Source organism: Oncorhynchus masou, unplaced genomic scaffold, assembly GCF_036934945.1.
Source record: "Oncorhynchus masou masou isolate Uvic2021 unplaced genomic scaffold, UVic_Omas_1.1 unplaced_scaffold_1758, whole genome shotgun sequence".
NCBI lineage: Eukaryota > Metazoa > Chordata > Actinopteri > Salmoniformes > Salmonidae > Oncorhynchus > Oncorhynchus masou.
Genome location: NW_027007747.1, coordinates 80,914 through 96,455, shown reverse-complemented (window position 1 = coordinate 96,455; position 15,542 = coordinate 80,914). Strand labels below are relative to the sequence as shown.

At 46.7% G+C, this 15,542-nt stretch overlaps 1 protein-coding gene across 1 annotated transcript in view; it reads left to right on the top strand.

Moving 5' to 3' along the window:
* LOC135532181 (ubiquitin-like modifier-activating enzyme 6) overlaps nucleotides 1–15,542 on the top strand; it is a gene marked incomplete at its 5' end in the record, with an annotated part of 60,613 nt that overhangs the window by 17,739 nt on the left and 27,332 nt on the right. The window contains 3 exons of the mRNA XM_064959794.1: nucleotides 10,309–10,437; nucleotides 10,807–10,858; nucleotides 11,027–11,090. Of these exons, the coding sequence (XP_064815866.1) occupies nucleotides 10,309–10,437; nucleotides 10,807–10,858; nucleotides 11,027–11,090 (245 nt within the window). The remainder of the gene's footprint in view (nucleotides 1–10,308; nucleotides 10,438–10,806; nucleotides 10,859–11,026; nucleotides 11,091–15,542) is intronic.

Here is a 15,542-nt window from a genome sequence, read left to right as displayed (position 1 = left end):
CAGACAGTACATTAACACTGAGGTGTGGGACAGACAGTAACAGACAGTACATTAACACTGAGGTGTGGGACGTTAACAGACAGTACATTAACACTGAGGTGTGGGACAGACAGTACATTAACACTGAGGTGTGGGACAGACAGTAACAGACAGTACATTAACACTGAGGTGTGGGACGTTAACAGACAGTACATTAACACTGAGGTGTGGGACGTTAACAGACAGTACATTAACACTGAGGTGTGGGACAGACTGTAACAGACAGTACATTAACACTGAGGTGTGGGACGTTAACAGACAGTACATTAACACTGAGGTGTGGGACAGACTGTAACAGACAGTACATTAACACTGAGGTGTGGGACGTTAACAGACAGTACATTAACACTGAGGTGTGGGACAGACAGTAACAGACAGTACATTAACACTGAGGTGTGGGACGTTAACAGACAGTACATTAACACTGAGGTGTGGGACGTTAACAGACAGTACATTAACACTGAGGTGTGGGACAGACAGTAACAGACAGTAAATTAACACTGAGGTGTGGGACAGATAGTAACAGACAGTACATTAACACTGAGGTGTGGGACGATAACAGACAGTAAATTAACACTGAGGTGTGGGACGTTAACAGACAGTACATTAACACTGAGGTGTGGGACAGACAGTAACAGACAGTACATTAACACTGAGGTGTGGGACGTTAACAGACAGTACATTAACACTGAGGTGTGGGACGTTAACAGACAGTACATTAACACTGAGGTGTGGGACGTTAACAGACAGTACATTAACACTGAGGTGTGGGACGTTAACAGACAGTACATTAACACTGAGGTGTGGGACAGACAGTAACAGACAGTACATTAACACTGAGGTGTGGGACGTTAACAGACAGTACATTAACACTGAGGTGTGGGACGTTAACAGACAGTAAATTAACACTGAGGTGTGGGACAGACAGTAACAGACAGTACATTAACACTGAGGTGTGGGACAGACAGTACATTAACACTGTGGTGTGGGACAGACAGTACATTAACACTGAGGTGTGGGACAGACAGTAGCAGACAGTACATTAACACTGAGGTGTGGGACAGACAGTAACAGACAGTACATTAACACTGAGGTGTGGGACAGACAGTAACAGACAGTACATTAACACTGAGGTGTGGGACGTTAACAGACAGTACATTAACACTGAGGTGTGGGACAGACAGTAACAGACAGTACATTAACACTGAGGTGTGGGACGTTAACAGACAGTACATTAACACTGAGGTGTGGGACGTTAACAGACAGTACATTAACACTGAGGTGTGGGACGTTAACAGACAGTACATTAACACTGAGGTGTGGGACAGACTAACAGACAGTACATTAACACTGAGGTGTGGGACAGACAGTAACAGACAGTACATTAACACTGAGGTGTGGGACGTTAACAGACAGTACATTAACACTGAGGTGTGGGACGTTAACAGACAGTACATTAACACTGAGGTGTGGGACGTTAACAGACAGTACATTAACACTGAGGTGTGGGACGTTAACAGACAGTACATTAACACTGAGGTGTGGGACAGACAGTAACAGACAGTACATTAACACTGAGGTGTGGGACGTTAACAGACAGTACATTAACACTGAGGTGTGGGACGTTAACAGACAGTACATTAACACTGAGGTGTGGGACAGACAGTAACAGACAGTACATTAACACTGAGGTGTGGGACGTTAACAGACAGTACATTAACACTGAGGTGTGGGACGTTAACAGACAGTACATTAACACTGAGTTGTGGGACAGACAGTAGCAGACAGTACATTAACACTGAGGTGTGGGACGTTAACAGACAGTACATTAACACTGAGGTGTGGGACGTTAACAGACAGTACATTAACACTGAGTTGTGGGACAGACAGTAGCAGACAGTACATTAACACTGAGGTGTGGGACAGACAGTAGCAGACAGTAAATTAACACTGAGGTGTGGGACGTTAACAGACAGTACATTAACACTGAGGTGTGGGACAGACAGTAACAGACAGTACATTAACACTGAGGTGTGGGACGTTAACAGACAGTACATTAACACTGAGGTGTGGGACAGACAGTACATTAACACTGAGGTGTGGGACAGACAGTAACAGACAGTACATTAACACTGAGGTGTGGGACAGACAGTAACAGACAGTACATTAACACTGAGGTGTGGGACAGACAGTAACAGACAGTACATTAACACTGAGGTGTGGGACGTTAACAGACAGTAAATTAACACTGAGGTGTGGGACAGACAGTGACAGACAGTACATTAACACTGAGGTGTGGGACGTTAACAGACAGTAAATTAACACTGAGGTGTGGGACGTTAACAGACAGTAAATTAACACTGAGGTGTGGGACGTTAACAGACAGTAAATTAACACTGAGGTGTGGGACAGACAGTGACAGACAGTACATTAACACTGAGGTGTGGGACGTTAACAGACAGTAAATTAACACTGAGGTGTGGGACGTTAACAGACAGTACATTAACACTGAGGTGTGGGACGTTAACAGACAGTAAATTAACACTGAGGTGTGGGACGTTAACAGACAGTACATTAACACTGAGGTGTGGGACAGACAGTAACAGACAGTACATTAACACTGAGGTGTGGGACGTTAACAGACAGTACATTAACACTGAGGTGTGGGACAGACAGTACATTAACACTGAGGTGTGGGACGTTAACAGACAGTACATTAACACTGAGGTGTGGGACAGACAGTAACAGACAGTAAATTAACACTGAGGTGTGGGACGTTAACAGACAGTACATTAACACTGAGGTGTGGGACGTTAACAGACAGTACATTAACACTGAGGTGTGGGACGTTAACAGACAGTACATTAACACTGAGGTGTGGGACAGACAGTAACAGACAGTACATTAACACTGAGGTGTGGGACAGACAGTAACAGACAGTACATTAACACTGAGGTGTGGGACAGACTGTAACAGACAGTAAATTAACACTGAGGTGTGGGACGTTAACAGACAGTACATTAACACTGAGGTGTGGGACGTTAACAGACAGTACATTAACACTGAGGTGTGGGACAGACAGTACATTAACACTGAGGTGTGGGACAGACAGTACATTAACACTGAGGTGTGGGACAGACAGTACATTAACACTGAGGTGTGGGACGTTAACAGACAGTACATTAACACTGAGGTGTGGGACGTTAACAGACAGTACATTAACACTGAGGTGTGGGACAGACAGTACATTAACACTGAGGTGTGGGACAGACAGTACATTAACACTGAGGTGTGGGACAGACAGTACATTAACACTGAGGTGTGGGACGTTAACAGACAGTACATTAACACTGAGGTGTGGGACAGACAGTAACAGACAGTACATTAACACTGAGGTGTGGGACGTTAACAGACAGTACATTAACACTGAGGTGTGGGACGTTAACAGACAGTACATTAACACTGAGGTGTGGGACGTTAACAGGCAGTACATTAACACTGAGGTGTGGGACAGACAGTAGCAGACAGTACATTAACACTGAGGTGTGGGACGTTAACAGACAGTACATTAACACTGAGGTGTGGGACGTTAACAGACAGTACATTAACACTGAGGTGTGGGACAGACAGTACATTAACACTGAGGTGTGGGACGTTAACAGACAGTACATTAACACTGAGGTGTGGGACAGACAGTAACAGACAGTACATTAACACTGAGGTGTGGGACGTTAACAGACAGTACATTAACACTGAGGTGTGGGACGTTAACAGACAGTACATTAACACTGAGGTGTGGGACAGACAGTAACAGACAGTACATTAACACTGAGGTGTGGGACAGACAGTACATTAACACTGAGGTGTGGGACAGACAGTAGCAGACAGTACATTAACACTGAGGTGTGGGAGGTTAACAGACAGTACATTAACACTGAGGTGTGGGAGGTTAACAGACAGTAAATTAACACTGAGGTGTGGGACGTTAACAGACAGTACATTAACACTGAGGTGTGGGACGTTAACAGACAGTACATTAACACTGAGGTGTGGGACGTTAACAGACAGTACATTAACACTGAGGTGTGGGACGTTAACAGACAGTACATTAACACTGAGGTGTGGGACGTTAACAGACAGTACATTAACACTGAGGTGTGGGACGTTAACAGACAGTACATTAACACTGAGGTGTGGGACAGACAGTAACAGACAGTACATTAACACTGAGGTGTGGGACGTTAACAGACAGTACATTAACACTGAGGTGTGGGACAGACGGTAACAGACAGTACATTAACACTGAGGTGTGGGACAGACAGTAACAGACAGTACATTAACACTGAGGTGTGGGACAGACAGTACATTAACACTGAGGTGTGGGACGTTAACAGACAGTACATTAACACTGAGGTGTGGGACGTTAACAGACAGCACATTAACACTGAGGTGTGGGACGTTAACAGACAGCACATTAACACTGAGGTGTGGGACGTTAACAGACAGCACATTAACACTGAGGTGTGGGACGTTAACAGACAGTACATTAACACTGAGGTGTGGGACAGACAGTAGCAGACAGTACATTAACACTGAGGTGTGGGACGTTAACAGACAGTACATTAACACTGAGGTGTGGGACAGACAGTAGCAGACAGTACATTAACACTGAGGTGTGGGACGTTAACAGACAGTACATTAACACTGAGGTGTGGGACGTTAACAGACAGCACATTAACACTGAGGTGTGGGACGTTAACAGACAGTACATTAACACTGAGGTGTGGGACAGACAGTAGCAGACAGTACATTAACACTGAGGTGTGGGACGTTAACAGACAGTACATTAACACTGAGGTGTGGGACGTTAACAGACAGTACATTAACACTGAGGTGTGGGACGTTAACAGACAGTACATTAACACTGAGGTGTGGGACGTTAACAGACAGTAAATTAACACTGAGGTGTGGGACAGACAGTAACAGACAGTAAATTAACACTGAGGTGTGGGACGTTAACAGACAGTACATTAACACTGAGGTGTGGGACAGACAGTGACAGACAGTACATTAACACTGAGGTGTGGGACGTTAACAGACAGTACATTAACACTGAGGTGTGGGACGTTAACAGACAGTACATTAACACTGAGGTGTGGGACGTTAACAGACAGTACATTAACACTGAGGTGTGGGACGTTAACAGACAGTACATTAACACTGAGGTGTGGGACAGACAGTAACAGACAGTACATTAACACTGAGGTGTGGGACGTTAACAGACAGTACATTAACACTGAGGTGTGGGACGTTAACAGACAGTAAATTAACACTGAGGTGTGGGACAGACAGTAACAGACAGTAAATTAACACTGAGGTGTGGGACAGACAGTAACAGACAGTACATTAACACTGAGGTGTGGGACGTTAACAGACAGTACATTAACACTGAGGTGTAGGACAGACAGTAACAGACAGTAAATTAACACTGAGGTGTGGGACGTTAACAGACAGTACATTAACACTGAGGTGTGGGACGTTAACAGACAGTACATTAACACTGAGGTGTAGGACAGACAGTAGCAGACAGTAAATTAACACTGAGGTGTGGGACAGACAGTAACAGACAGTACATTAACACTGAGGTGTGGGACAGATAGTAACAGACAGTACATTAACACTGAGGTGTGGGACGTTAACAGACAGTACATTAACACTGAGGTGTGGGACGTTAACAGACAGTACATTAACACTGAGGTGTGGGACAGACAGTAACAGACAGTACATTAACACTGAGGTGTAGGACGTTAACAGACAGTACATTAACACTGAGGTGTGGGACGTTAACAGACAGTAAATTAACACTGAGGTGTGGGACAGACAGTAACAGACAGTAAATTAACACTGAGGTGTGGGACAGACAGTAACAGACAGTACATTAACACTGAGGTGTGGGACGTTAACAGACAGTACATTAACACTGAGGTGTGGGACGTTAACAGACAGTACATTAACACTGAGGTGTGGGACGTTAACAGACAGTACATTAACACTGAGGTGTGGGGCGTTAACAGACAGTACATTAACACTGAGGTGTGGGACGTTAACAGACAGTACATTAACACTGAGGTGTGGGACAGACAGTAACAGACAGTACATTAACACTGAGGTGTGGGACGTTAACAGACAGTACATTAACACTGAGGTGTGGGACAGACAGTAACAGACAGTAAATTAACACTGAGGTGTGGGACGTTAACAGACAGTACATTAACACTGAGGTGTGGGACAGACAGTAACAGACAGTACATTAACACTGAGGTGTGGGACGTTAACAGACAGTACATTAACACTGAGGTGTGGGACGTTAACAGACAGTACATTAACACTGAGGTGTGGGACAGACAGTAGCAGACAGTAAATTAACACTGAGGTGTGGGACGTTAACAGACAGTACATTAACACTGAGGTGTGGGACGTTAACAGACAGTACATTAACACTGAGGTGTGGGACAGACAGTAACAGACAGTACATTAACACTGAGGTGTGGGGCGTTAACAGACAGTACATTAACACTGAGGTGTGGGGCGTTAACAGACAGTACATTAACACTGAGGTGTGGGACAGACAGTAACAGACAGTACATTAACACTGAGGTGTGGGGCGTTAACAGACAGTACATTAACACTGAGGTGTGGGACGTTAACAGACAGTACATTAACACTGAGGTGTGGGACAGACAGTAACAGACAGTACATTAACACTGAGGTGTGGGACGTTAACAGACAGTACATTAACACTGAGGTGTGGGACGTTAACAGACAGTACATTAACACTGAGGTGTGGGACAGACAGTAACAGACAGTACATTAACACTGAGGTGTGGGACAGACAGTAACAGACAGTACATTAACACTGAGGTGTGGGACGTTAACAGACAGTACATTAACACTGAGGTGTGGGACAGACAGTAACAGACAGTACATTAACACTGAGGTGTGGGACGTTAACAGACAGTACATTAACACTGAGGTGTGGGACGTTAACAGACAGTACATTAACACTGAGGTGTGGGACAGACTAACAGACAGTACATTAACACTGAGGTGTGGGACAGACAGTAACAGACAGTACATTAACACTGAGGTGTGGGACGTTAACAGACAGTACATTAACACTGAGGTGTGGGACGTTAACAGACAGTACATTAACACTGAGGTGTGGGACGTTAACAGACAGTACATTAACACTGAGGTGTGGGACGTTAACAGACAGTACATTAACACTGAGGTGTGGGACAGACAGTAACAGACAGTACATTAACACTGAGGTGTGGGACGTTAACAGACAGTACATTAACACTGAGGTGTGGGACGTTAACAGACAGTACATTAACACTGAGGTGTGGGACAGACAGTAACAGACAGTACATTAACACTGAGGTGTGGGACGTTAACAGACAGTACATTAACACTGAGGTGTGGGACGTTAACAGACAGTACATTAACACTGAGTTGTGGGACAGACAGTAGCAGACAGTAAATTAACACTGAGGTGTGGGACGTTAACAGACAGTACATTAACACTGAGGTGTGGGACGTTAACAGACAGTACATTAACACTGAGTTGTGGGACAGACAGTAGCAGACAGTACATTAACACTGAGGTGTGGGACAGACAGTAGCAGACAGTAAATTAACACTGAGGTGTGGGACGTTAACAGACAGTACATTAACACTGAGGTGTGGGACAGACAGTAACAGACAGTACATTAACACTGAGGTGTGGGACGTTAACAGACAGTACATTAACACTGAGGTGTGGGACGTTAACAGACAGTACATTAACACTGAGGTGTGGGACAGACAGTAACAGACAGTACATTAACACTGAGGTGTGGGACTGACAGTAACAGACAGTACATTAACACTGAGGTGTGGGACAGACAGTACATTAACACTGAGGTGTGGGACGTTAACAGACAGTACATTAACACTGAGGTGTGGGACGTTAACAGACAGTACATTAACACTGAGGTGTGGGACAGACAGTAACAGACAGTAAATTAACACTGTGGTGTGGGACAGACAGTACATTAACACTGAGGTGTGGGACGTTAACAGACAGTACATTAACACTGAGGTGTGGGACAGACAGTAACAGACAGTACATTAACACTGAGGTGTGGGACAGACAGTAGCAGACAGTACATTAACACTGAGGTGTGGGACGTTAACAGACAGTACATTAACACTGAGGTGTGGGACGTTAACAGACAGTACATTAACACTGAGGTGTGGGACGTTAACAGACAGTACATTAACACTGAGGTGTGGGACGTTAACAGACAGTACATTAACACTGAGGTGTGGGACAGACAGTAACAGACAGTACATTAACACTGAGGTGTGGGACAGACAGTAACAGACAGTACATTAACACTGAGGTGTGGGACAGACAGTAACAGACAGTACATTAACACTGAGGTGTGGGACGTTAACAGACAGTACATTAACACTGAGGTGTGGGACGTTAACAGACAGTACATTAACACTGAGGTGTGGGACGTTAACAGACAGTACATTAACACTGAGGTGTGGGACGTTAACAGACAGTACATTAACACTGAGGTGTGGGACAGACAGTAACAGACAGTACATTAACACTGAGGTGTGGGACAGACAGTAACAGACAGTACATTAACACTGAGGAGTGGGACAGACAGTAGCAGACAGTACATTAACACTGAGGTGTGGGACAGATAGTAACAGACAGTACATTAACACTGAGGTGTGGGACGTTAACAGACAGTAAATTAACACTGAGGTGTGGGACAGACAGTAACAGACAGTACATTAACACTGAGGTGTGGGACAGACAGTACATTAACACTGAGGTGTGGGACAGACAGTAACAGACAGTACATTAACACTGAGGTGTGGGACAGACAGTACATTAACACAGAGGTGTGGGACTGACAGTACATTAACACTGAGGTGTGGGACAGACAGTACATTAACACTGAGGTGTGGGACTGACAGTAACAGACAGTAAATTAACACTGAGGTGTGGGACAGACAGTAGCAGACAGTACATTAACACTGAGGTGTGGGACAGACAGTAGCAGACAGTACATTAACACTGTGGTGTGGGACAGACAGTAACAGACAGTAAATTAACACTGAGGTGTGGGACAGACAGTAACAGACAGTACATTAACACTGAGGTGTGGGACGTTAACAGACAGTAAATTAACACTGAGGTGTGGGACAGACAGTAACAGACAGTAAATTAACACTGAGGTGTGGGATGTTAACAGACAGTACATTAACACTGAGGTGTGGGACGTTAACAGACAGTACATTAACACTGAGGTGTGGGACAGACAGTAACAGACAGTAAATTAACACTGAGGTGTGGGACGTTAACAGGCAGTACATTAACACTGAGGTGTGGGACAGACAGTAACAGGCAGTACATTAACACTGAGGTGTGGGACGTTAACAGACAGTAAATTAACACTGAGGTGTGGGACGTTAACAGACAGTACATTAACACTGAGGTGTGGGACAGACAGTAACAGACAGTAAATTAACACTGAGGTGTGGGACGTTAACAGGCAGTACATTAACACTGAGGTGTGGGACAGACAGTAACAGGCAGTACATTAACACTGAGGTGTGGGACGTTAACAGACAGTAAATTAACACTGAGGTGTGGGACGTTAACAGACAGTACATTAACACTGAGGTGTGGGACAGACAGTAACAGACAGTAAATTAACACTGAGGTGTGGGACAGACGTTAACAGACAGTAAATTAACACTGAGGTGTGGGACGTTAACAGACAGTAAATTAACACTGAGGTGTGGGACGTTAACAGACAGTAAATTAACACTGAGGTGTGGGAGGATAACAGACAGTAAATTAACACTGAGGTGTGGGACAGACAGTACATTAACACCATTTGTTCATTATTATAGGGAAGAAAACTGCATTGTGTTTGATGTGTGTCTTTGCGTCTGTGTGTGTGTGTGTGTGTGTGTGTTCGTGTTCGTCTGTGTGTGTGTGTTTGTCTGTGTGTGTGTGTTCGTCTGTGTGTGTGTGTTCGTCTGTGTGTGTGTGTTCGTCTGTGTGTGTCTCTGCATCTGTGTGTGTCTGTGTGTGTCTGTCTGTGTGTGTGTGCGTCTGTGTGTGCGTGTGTGTGTGTGTGTGTGTGTGTGTGTGTGTGTGTGTGTGTGTGTGTGTGTGTGTGTGTGTGTGTGTAGAGGATGCAGCAGAGGGAGACTCTGGAGGGGGCGTTCCAGGTTGTCAAGCTGCTGAGTCGACGGCCCAGCCAATGGGAACACTGTGTCATCCTGGCACGCCTCAAATTCGACAAGTACTTCAAGAGAAAGGTAACGTTACTGCCCCCCCCACACACACACACACTGACAGCAGACACACACAGCAGACACACACACACACACTGACAGCAGACACACACACACACACTGACAGCAGACACACACACACACACACACACACACACACACACTGACAGCACACACACACACACACTGACAGCACACACACACACACACTGACAGCAGACACACACACACACACACACACACTGACAGCAGACACACACACACGCACACACACACTGACAGGAGACACACACACATGCACACACACACACACTGACAGCAGACACACAATGAGACACACACACACACCATAACCTTGTTTCCGTGTGTGTGTGTGTGTGTGTTCTCATATAGGCTCTACAGCTGCTACACTCCTTTCCCCTGGACACTCGGTTAAAGGACGGCAGTGAGTATCTCTCTCACAAACAAAGAGCTTTTAGCACCTTTATGTCTATAGATAACCTGTTGTCGTCAATCCACACCCAAAACAAAGAGCTTTTAGCACCTTTATGTCTATAGATAACCTGTTGCCATGACATTGTCCTGTCTTCTCATCTCTGTCCTTGTTCTGCAGGTTTGTTCTGGCAGTCACCTAAACGACCCCCGTCTCCCATAGAGTTTGACCTGAAGGACTCACTGTGAGTAGACCAAACCATACTAGCTGTACTGCTAGCTATACTAGCTGTACTGCTAGCTATACTAGCTATGCTGCTAGCTATACTAGCTATGCTGCTAGCTATACTAAGTTTGATGCTAGCTATACTAATTATTGTAGCTATACTAGCTATACTGCTAGCTATACTAGTTATACTGCTAGCTTTACTGCTAGCTATGCTACTAGCTATACTGCTCGCTATGCTACTAGCTATACTGCTAGCTATACTAGCTATGCTGCTAGATATCCTAGCTATCCTAGCTATACTGCTAGCTATAACGCTAGCTATACTATTAGCTATACGAGCAATACTGCTAGCTATACTAGCTATACTACTAGCTATACTGCTAGCTATGATTTTTACCATGTCAGCTCTGGGATTCGTTCCAGCAACCTTTCAAGTTACTGGTCCAATACCTGCCACCTCTACACTCTAACCACTAGGCTACCTGCCTCCTCTACACTCTAACCACTAGGCTACCTGCCTCCTCTACACTCTAACCACTAGGCTACCTGCCTCCTCTACACTCTAACCACTAGGCTACCTGCCTCCTCTACACTCTAACCACTAGACTACCTGCCTCCTCTAACCACTAGACTACCTGCCTCCTCTAACCACTAGGCTACCTGCCTCCTCTACACTCTAACCACTAGGCTACCTGCCTCCTCTACACTCTAACCACTAGGCTACCTGCCTCCTCTACACTCTAACCACTAGGCTACCTGCCTCCTCTACACTCTAACCACTAGGCTACCTGCCTCCTCTACACTCTAACCACTAGACTACCTGCCTCCTCTAACCACTAGACTACCTGCCTCCTCTAACCACTAGGCTACCTGCCTCCTCTACACTCTAACCACTAGGCTACCTGCCTCCTCTACACTCTAACCACTAGGCTACCTGCCTCCTCTACACTCTAACCACTAGGATACCTGCCTCCTCTACACTCTAACCACTAGGCTACCTACCTCCTCTACACTCTAACCACTAGGCTACCTGCCTCCTCTACACTCTAACCACTAGGCTACCTGCCTCCTCTACACTCTAACCACTAGGCTACCTACCTCCTCTACACTCTAACCACTAGGCTACCTGCCTCCTCTACACTCTAACCACTAGGCTACCTGCCTCCTCTACACTCTAACCACTAGGCTACCTGCCTCCTCTACACTCTAACCACTAGGCTACCTGCCTCCTCTACACTCTAACCACTAGGCTACCTGCCTACTCTACACTCTAACCACTAGGCTACCTGCCTCCTCTACACTCTAACCACTAGGCTACCTGCCTCCTCTACACTCTAACCACTAGGCTACCTGCCTCCTCTACACTCTAACCACTAGGCTACCTGCCTCCTCTACACTCTAACCACTAGGCTACCTGCCTCCTCTACACTCTAACCACTAGTCTACCTGCCTCCTCTACACTCTAACCACTAGACTACCTGCCTCCTCTACACTCTAACCACTAGGCTACCTGCCGTCCCTACACTCTAACCACTAGGCTACCTGCCTCCTCTACACTCTAACCACTAGACTACCTGCCTCCTCTACACTCTAACCACTAGGCTACCTGCCTCCTCTACACTCTAACCACTAGGCTACCTGCCTCCTCTACACTCTAACCACTAGTCTACCTGCCTCCTCTACACTCTAACCACTAGACTACCTGCCTCCTCTACACTCTAACCACTAGACTACCTGCCTCCTCTACACTCTAACCACTAGGCTACCTGCCTCCTCTACACTCTAACCACTAGGCTACCCTGCCACCTCTACACTCTAACCACTAGTCTACCTAACTCCTCTACACTCTAACCACTAGGCTACCTGCCTCCTCTACACTCTAACCACTAGGCTACCCTGCCACCTCTACACTCTAACCACTAGTCTACCTAACTCCTCTACACTCTAACCACTAGTCTACCTGCCGCCTCTACACTCTAACCACTAGGCTACCCTGCCTCCTCTACACTCTAACCACTAGTCTACCTGCCTCCTCTACACTCTAACCACTAGGCTACCTACCTCCTCTACACTCTAACCACTAGACTACCTGCCTCCTCTACACTCTAACCACTAGACTACCTGCCTCCTCTACACTCTAACCACTAGGCTACCTGCCTCCTCTACACTCTAACCACTAGGCTACCCTGCCACCTCTACACTCTAACCACTAGTCTACCTAACTCCTCTACACTCTAACCACTAGGCTACCTGCCTCCTCTACACTCTAACCACTAGGCTACCTGCCTCCTCTACACTCTAACCACTAGGCTACCTGCCACCTCTACACTCTAACCACTAGTCTACCTAACTCCTCTACACTCTAACCACTAGTCTACCTGCCGCCTCTACACTCTAACCACTAGGCTACCCTGCCTCCTCTACACTCTAACCACTAGTCTACCTGCCTCCTCTACACTCTAACCACTAGGCTACCTACCTCCTCTACACTCTAACCACTAGACTACCTACCTCCTCTACACTCTAACCACTAGTCTACCTAACTCCTCTACACTCTAACCACTAGTCTACCTGCCGCCTCTACACTCTAACCACTAGGCTACCCTGCCTCCTCTACACTCTAACCACTAGTCTACCTGCCTCCTCTACACTCTAACCACTAGGCTACCTACCTCCTCTACACTCTAACCACTAGGCTACCTACCTCCTCTACACTCTAACCACTAGGCTACCTGCCACCTCTACACTCTAACCACTAGGCTACCTGCCTCCTCTACACTCTAACCACTAGGCTACCCTGCCACCTCTACACTCTAACCACTAGGCTACCTGCCTCCTCTACACTAGACTACCTGCCACCTAACCACTAGACTACCTGCCACCTCTACACTCTAACCACTAGACTACCTGCCACCTAACCACTAGACTACCTGCCACCTCTACACTCTAACCACTAGACTACCTGCCACCTCTACACTCTAACCACTAGGCTACCTGCCTCCTCTACACTCTAACCACTAGACTACCTGCCTCCTCTACACTCTAACCACTAGTCTACCTGCCTCCTCTACACTCTAACCACTAGACTACCTGCCTCCTCTACACTCTAACCACTAGACTACCTGCCACCTCTCCACTAGACTACCTGCCACCTAACCACTAGACTACCTGCCACCTCTACACTCTAACCACTAGACTACCTGCCACCTAACCACTAGACTACCTGCCACCTCTACACTCTAACCACTAGACTACCTGCCACCTCTACACTCTAACCACTAGGCTACCTGCCTCCTCTACACTCTAACCACTAGACTACCTGCCTCCTCTACACTCTAACCACTAGTCTACCTGCCTCCTCTACACTCTAACCACTAGGCTACCTGCCTCCTCTACACTCTAACCACTAGGCTACCTGCCTCCTCTACACTCTAACCACTAGGCTACCTGCCTCCTCTACACTCTAACCACTAGACTACCCTACCTCCTCTACACTCTAACCACTAGACTACCTACCTCCTCTACACTCTAACCACTAGACTACCTACCTCCTCTACACTCTAACCACTAGTCTACCTGCCTCCTCTACACTCTAACCACTAGGCTACCTACCTCCTCTACACTCTAACCACTAGGCTACCTGCCTCCTCTACACTCTAACCACTAGGCTACCTACCTCCTCTACACTCTAACCACTAGGCTACCTGCCTCCTCTACACTCTAACCACTAGGCTACCTACCTCCTCTACACTCTAACCACTAGGCTACCTACCTCCTCTACACTCTAACCACTAGGCTACCTGCCTCCTCTAACCACTAGGCTACCTGCCTCCTCTAACCACTAGGCTACCTGCCTCCTCTAACCACTAGGCTACCTGCCTCCTCTAACCACTAGGCTACCTGCCTCCTCTAACCACTAGGCTACCTGCCTCCTCTACACTCTAACCACTAGGCTACCTACCTCCTCTACACTCTAACCACTAGGCTACCTGCCTCCTCTACACTCTAACCACTAGGCTACCTGCCTCCTCTAACCACTAGGCTACCTGCCTCCTCTAACCACTAGGCTACCCTGCCTCCTCTCACCACTAGACTACCTACCTCCTCTACACTCTAACCACTAGGCTACCTACCTCCTCTACACTCTAACCACTAGGCTACCTGCCTCCTCTACACTCTAACCACTAGGCTACCTACCTCCTCTACACTCTAACCACTAGGCTACCTGCCTCCTCTACACTCTAACCACTAGGCTACCTGCCTCCTCTACACTCTAACCACTAGGCTACCTGCCTACTCTACACTCTAACCACTAGGCTACCTGCCTCCTCTACACTCTAACCACTAGGCTACCTGCCTCCTCTACACTCTAACCACTAGGCTACCTGCCTCCTCTACACTCTAACCACTAGGCTACCTGCCTCCTCTACACTCTAACCACTAGGCTACCTGCCTCCTCTACACTCTA